We start from the raw sequence: 6,665 nt of genomic DNA, 5'->3' as shown, positions 1-6,665 counted from the left end.
CATCCCGGAATGCTGTGTGGACTAGCCAGACCCTCCTCCAGAGAGCTGTGAAGGAAGGTCTGGCAAAGCGAAACTAGATGAGATACAACTGAGACCCATGGGAATGTCATCAGTTTTGGAGGTATTTGGTCATAAAATTAAAACTATAAAATGATTGGACCAATTGAAATTTTGAACTACTGGTGGTGTTAGATGAAAAGCTAAGATATCCCTAAAGTCATCCGGGTACAATGACTTGGAACCATGAATGTCTGTACAAAAATGTGTGCTGATCGAACAAGTTGGTAGCTGAGCACATGCCACACAACCGCAACGTCGCTAGTTCAACACTGACCTACGATTTTGTAGTGTACCGCCCCCGTCTACCTCTTAACTGTAAAAAAAACAACCTGTCAAACAAAAATGCCCAAAAAATAATCATGATGGAAGCTCTTACTATATCTGCATGATGAGGCTAAAAGAAACTACACAGAACACTTAGTCTTTTTAATATATTTGTATATATTCATATATTACACATTTAATACAGGCACAATGAGAAATCATAAAAGTAGAGACACAAAGTGGCTGAGATATTGGTAAAAATGTACAATTTATGAGAATCATTTACACAATTTTTCTCTCTTTAAACTCTGTTCAATACAACATACTGTATAAAGAAAGATGGGATAGGTGAAAGTGACGAAAAAAAGGAGCCTTGTAAGTTTATTTTGTATGTTTTGTTGGGACAGCAAGAACCAGCTTGCTAATACTGAACACAATTACAGAATGTGTGTTCTTCTTGTTTTTTTTAATGCATTTGGCTCATCTGACCAAAACCGCTGATATAATTAAGGAAAAACACAGAGCGACATGTTCTCACTGTACAAATGTCTGGTGCTACAATCTGAGGATTTTATGTAAACTCATTCATTTAAAACATTTGGCTGATTAAAGTCCAGAGTGAGATACAAAAGTTACATGTATATTCCATCATCCATTTAAGATGAATGTCTGCCTCTAGATTATTATCAAAGGCTTGAGTCTTAAACCAGAATCATACAAAACATTAAAAACGCTTTAAAAAAATGGTGATAATCACCCTGGCCAGATATTATGAAATGAAATAAATGATCAAGTGAGACATCGGATGAATCACGTATGGATATGAGTTTAAATCACCTGCAAACCAGTCAGTTAAAAAGCAGACAGTAAAAAATAAGCCTGGTGTGAAAAGATATTTCCTAAAATCTTATCTAAGAGGTCAGTTGGCCACATGGTGCACAGTGTATGAAACTCCTGCCCTAAAAAGTTTCATACATTTTCAATCACAGCTTCCAGGCAACTAACTAATCGCATCTCCACACGTCACATACCAGCACATTTACCAATTTTAGGACCATTACATGGTTGAGGTCAAAGTAAAACATAAAAATACTCATTAAGAAGCACAACAGCCTCTACAGCAGCAGCCTTCATTAGTAAAAGAGTGAAGAATGAAGCACCAAAAGTCAAACGTGGAAATTTTCCATCCACCCATCCATCCATCCATCAGTTTTCTATAGTTGCAAAAGTTTTATCCCAGCATGTACTAGGTGACAGGCAGGACAGGCCAGTAATGTTTCAAAGGGCAATGGCAGTACTGTGCCACAATATCTAACCCCAATCAACAACACTGGATTACTGAGTGTCGAGTAGTTGTGAGAAGGCATTAGGATCATTCATTTGGCCTTATTGTGCTATTGCTACTCACTAACATAATCTACTGCACAGTGAGTGTGTGAGGGGCTAAGTTCAACTGACGAGCGTTAGAAAGGACTAGAAAAAGACAAGATATAAAAAGAGTTTGATGATTAAACTCAATCACAGAAGGCAAACATGACTCTTTTGTTTTTGGAAGACAGTCGGGTTGTAAAAAGAGAGGAGACATTTTCCCTTCAACATCCAAATAAAAGGAGTAAAACAAAAACACAACTGGCACAATGTTGGTGCTATTCTCATTGACTGTGCTGTAGTATACAAAAAAAGATAAGAGAAAAGTTTGATTCAGGCACATTTCTCTATTTGTAGGGCACAGAAGTGTGATAAAAAAGCCAGTTTAAAAAACAAGGCTACAAGTTAAATTTGGGGCAATGTCCCTTGATTCTTTGTTTTTAAAGCATCTACCATTTGACAGAATGTTTTACAGTCAAGATTGCTGAGAATTGATTCATAAAAGTATATATATATATATATATATATATATATATATATATATATATATATATATATATATATATATATATATATATATATATATAATTTTTTAAATACAAGCCATGACTGGAAGGGGAATTTACAAGGGAAAAAAGTTCAATTCTAAAAAGACCACACTGATCACAGACCCCATTAGGGGTGATTGTTTAAAAAAAAAAAGAAATCCATGCATTTTATCACACAGAAATGTAGCTTAAATCTGGAAACCCAAATTTGGGTAAAACATTGACACACTTCTGATGCCTGTTGATCCGCACGCAGTATAAGAGGAGGCACTGAGGTCAGATTTTTTTTTTTTGCATTAGTTTGAAAGCACTTCAATGTTAGTTTAAGAGATCAAGCTTGTGCATTAGTGCGTGAGTACTGTTTAAGACAGATTCGACCTTCATTGATTCAATGCACGTGACGAAAAGAAGACAAATCAGGAGGAGGAAAAGAGAAAGATCAGTAAACAAAGCTGCTTTGAGTGTTGAGTCAGAGCTGGTCGAGCAGAATAATCCGTGTTAATATTTACAGTTCAGAGGCAGAGAGGGAGAAACCTTTTCTTCTCTTCCACGCGGACATGGTTTTGTTTTATATTCCTTATAGGCTCTTGGAAAAATGAATATAAGAGGAAGAAGAGCATCTGATAAATTGTTAGTGCACCTTTTTTATGATTTCAAATACAATATAGATTTATATCTAATCCATAAATTGTTTCTGACTATACAAAAGTGAATTGATCAGAAAGCATCATTAGACTTCATATCTACACATTTCCTGAAAGCTCATCTTATTCTTCTTTTATTCTTTTTTTTTTTTCTTTAAACAGTGTTCAATACTCAGTGCTGTTTTTTTTTTTGTTTTTGTTTTTTTAATTGTAGTGAGATTCTCGCCTCCCAGGCAAAAGCTCAGATGGATTCAGAGGTTCAGGAAGCCTTGCAAAGTTGCCAACGTTTGTGTCAAACGAGATTTTATTTCATAAGAACCAGAGTGGCGGTTCACCTCAGCAATCTGCCATATAACGTCCTACAGAAAAAGAAAGAAAGGTGAGCAGTTTGAGTCACTGATGCATTAAATATACCAGTATCAGGTACGTGTGGATGATCCGATGCACTGCATACCTGTGGCAAATCTCTTCTTGTTGAGAGAAAGTCTGTATCCAGACCCCTGCAGCTCCATGTCCACTCCTGACAGGGTGCTCCCTTCACTCATAAACTGCACTGCCAGAGTGGAGGGGTTCGATGGCCCATCTGACAGTTCAAACTTGGCCCTCAGGCACCCGGCGCCTGGGAGTCAAACACAAACAAATACACTCACTTTCCAGCAAATTATCCAGTTCTCTTCCTCGCCGTACACCTCCTCTACAGGTGGGATTTTGTACAAGCTGCCTCTAAAGCGGGATTTATGCTTCTGCGTTGAATCTACGCTGTGGCTACGTACGTAGGGTACGTGGAGACACGTACCCTACGGCGGACACTATGCTGAAACCTGACGTGCACCTCTCGAAAAATGTAACTACACGTCGCCGCGACACACGCCGCTTGGCCGTGGCTTGGTAGCATTGTCGTTCCTCATTTCCTGGTTCTCCTGCTCCATAAACAACATGAAATCAAGGAGAGGGTTAACTTTTCCTGCTACAGATTTCAGACCGTGGTCAGAAAGCACAGAGGAGACACTTTGTTTCTCTCACTATGACTCTAGAGTCGGTACTCGCTCCGAAGCTAATCACCGTCACTGTCTCACTCTCTCTACCACACACTACCCACGCACACACACATGCCGGCTCTGCTGTTCTCTTAAAGAGATCGACGCACGCACCAACGCACAAGTATAAACTTCAGGCCACTTAAATAGCAGGGTTATTATAAGGTTTAGGTGCAGCACCCAAGCCGTTTTGGGCACCACCTAACCAAGTGAATACCACTAAAAGAGTTTTCTCAGATCTAATGACTGTAGTTGGACTTCTTTAGCAAGTTTTGTCTTTAAGCTTTTTGAGTGTTATTTATTTATGATCTGCTCTAGCTTTTCCAGCGTTTTAGACACAGATATGCTAGCAATAAAAACGGTCCAAAATGATGTGAAAAAGAGACGCAAAACTACTACAAAAAAGACACAAACTGACAACAAAGAGATGCAAAATGACCACAGAGACCCAAAAAACAAATGACCAAAAAGAGACAGAACACGACTACAAAGAGACAAAAACAACAACCCACAAAGAGACACAAAATGTGTGGGGAATTTTTTTTTTAAATTGCTCTGCGTGGAGCCTCCGCAGAACCATAAATCACGCTTAATTGCAAACAAAGAGAAAGATGATTTACCTTCATTTTCAGACTTTTCTGAGATTTCACTGAGCTTCCATAGACACTTATTCTGCTCTGGATTCCTACAATAAGAGAAAGAAATGAGCGGCTTCTGTTTGACCAAGATAGAAAATGTTTTCAGCACTTTACATGCACCACTTCTTACCAGATGGAGTTAGGCAGAGACTGCATGTTGGTGACTCCTCCGTCAACAGGCACTAAGATCTGTACGTTGGAGAGTGGACCGGGGGAGGCCATGGACTCCGGGTTGTAGCGGTAGTCTACCCGCAGGTCTGATGTACTCGGTGTACACTTCCAGTATATGGCCAGGTTGAGAGGAGTGGAATGGATCCCATCAGACTGCACCTGAACACAGTAGGTATGAACAAAGCTGCTTTAAATTTAAGGCAACTAGAGTGATGTTCCCATTACATCAGCTGCAATGAGACTACATGAGACCATGTTTGAAGTCTGAATCTCAACTTAGAAGGTCAATTTCAACATTGAAGTTCTGATACAAACACATTTAGTTGGTTTAGTGTGCTGGAAGTACAAGTGTAAGCCTTAAAGCAAAACTAATGTTCCTCCAAAGCTTCCAGAAACCAGGACAAAGTCAAATATTCTTCTATCAGAAATCAGTGTTAAGACTGAATTGTAGAAAGGTAGAGGAAAAAACAATATTATCTTAATCTTATAGTTACAATGTTTCAAAATCATGAGTTTGGATTGTGATTATTATGTTTTTTTTCATACATGCTATGTATGGCGCTGACAACTTGGATTTTATAGGTCAAGCTTTTACAATACCATCTTTTATGTCCAAGGACATAACATATAAACTAATATAATAATGTAAATAAGCCAGTTTGAACATGTCTATTTAAAGATGATGTCATCCAGCCGTGGCATTTCGTGTGTGAGGCTACAGGATTTTAGGACCAGGCCTACAGTATATGGCTGAGGTTTACACCAGACTATATAACACAGTTTTAGAGGAGTACATTTAATTATGAAGCCAGTAAGTGACCACAAATGAATTCAATTCCTATAAGTGAGGTTAAAACTATTTTAATATTCTAAGAATATTATAGACTAGAGCTGCCGATGGCAGGAAGATCAAATAGACAGCCCTGTGATAATACTGTGAGATCATTTCACTTTAACTTTGGAACATGGCTTCCAAAATATTTCACATTCAAAAATTCATTCTGCACTGCCTGTATTTCCGCCCTGCTCCCTCCTCTAACCTCATCTAGTTTTGTTGCTTCTTTCTCAGACATGTTTAGAGGGCGAAGCACTTAGGGAAATATGTTTTTACAGGGCATTCTTTAACTACAGTTATTTTATCTGGATTATGTTTTAGGCTCAGCGTTGGCTGACTGACCTGGTATTTTAGGATGTCCACATTATAGTAGGAAGCTGTAGGGTTCTGCTCTGAGGCTTTTCTGAGGTAGGATGTCAGCGCTTGCATGTTGAACCAGAAGTCCCTTGAATTTGAGTCACTTTGGGAAGGATCACTAGATAAAAAGACAAACAGTCAGAAATGTATGTACACAGAGACACACTGATGCACAAGGAATAATCGGAGGCTCAATTATTCATTGCTCTTCCTGGCTAAGTGTGCAAAGCTATAATAGCTTGGAAAAAGTGACCTTGTTATATTCAACCAGCTACTAATCATGAATTCCATCTGATTCAATTACTCCAACCATTAGGTCTTGGGATAACTGAGAGGGAGAAGAAGTGCAAGAAGCATTAAAAAGATGTCATTTCCCTTTACTTTTTAAGAAAGGATATGAACTTGTCACATAACATTTGTTAGATGTTTAACAGACATTGTTAAAAAAAAAGTGCAGTTTAAAAATAGAACCAAAAACAAATTGCGGCATACTGAAACTTGCACTGCATGTGAGGTGAAACATACATTAAACACCTTTGACTGAGACTAAAGAGGTGAGAGGCAAAATAACGTATGATAAATGAAGCAGCTGTTATATGAAGTTTGCTGTTCTTTGCCATTTCAGGCTGTGAAGTATTTCAGAAGAGACATGGGCTGTTGAGAACCTGGCTGTTAAAGTCTGGTGGAAAATACTTCCCTGACAGCTTAATGATAGGTTTATGTCAGATTACTAATTGAATTTC

General features: G+C 38.3%; 1 protein-coding gene across 6 annotated transcripts in view; it reads right to left on the bottom strand.

The window, feature by feature from the left end:
- Positions 1–472: 472 nt before the first annotated feature.
- The window catches only part of fcho2 (FCH and mu domain containing endocytic adaptor 2), a 48,403-nt gene continuing 42,210 nt past the window's right edge, over positions 473–6,665 (bottom strand). For all 6 annotated transcript variants that reach the window (XM_078272209.1, XM_078272210.1, XM_078272211.1 and 3 more), the window contains 5 exons: positions 5,908–6,040; positions 4,690–4,889; positions 4,542–4,606; positions 3,339–3,503; positions 473–3,243 (listed from right to left, as the gene is read on the bottom strand). In XM_078272209.1, the coding sequence (XP_078128335.1) occupies positions 3,221–3,243; positions 3,339–3,503; positions 4,542–4,606; positions 4,690–4,889; positions 5,908–6,040 (586 nt within the window). In that variant the 3' untranslated portion in view covers positions 473–3,220. The remainder of the gene's footprint in view (positions 3,244–3,338; positions 3,504–4,541; positions 4,607–4,689; positions 4,890–5,907; positions 6,041–6,665) is intronic.

The sequence above is a fragment of the Sander vitreus genome, chromosome 16 (genome assembly GCF_031162955.1).
Source record: "Sander vitreus isolate 19-12246 chromosome 16, sanVit1, whole genome shotgun sequence".
NCBI classification, from domain to species: Eukaryota; Metazoa; Chordata; class Actinopteri; order Perciformes; family Percidae; genus Sander; species Sander vitreus.
Note: the sequence above shows the minus strand (reverse complement) of the source record. Positions and strands in the feature narration are given on the sequence as shown.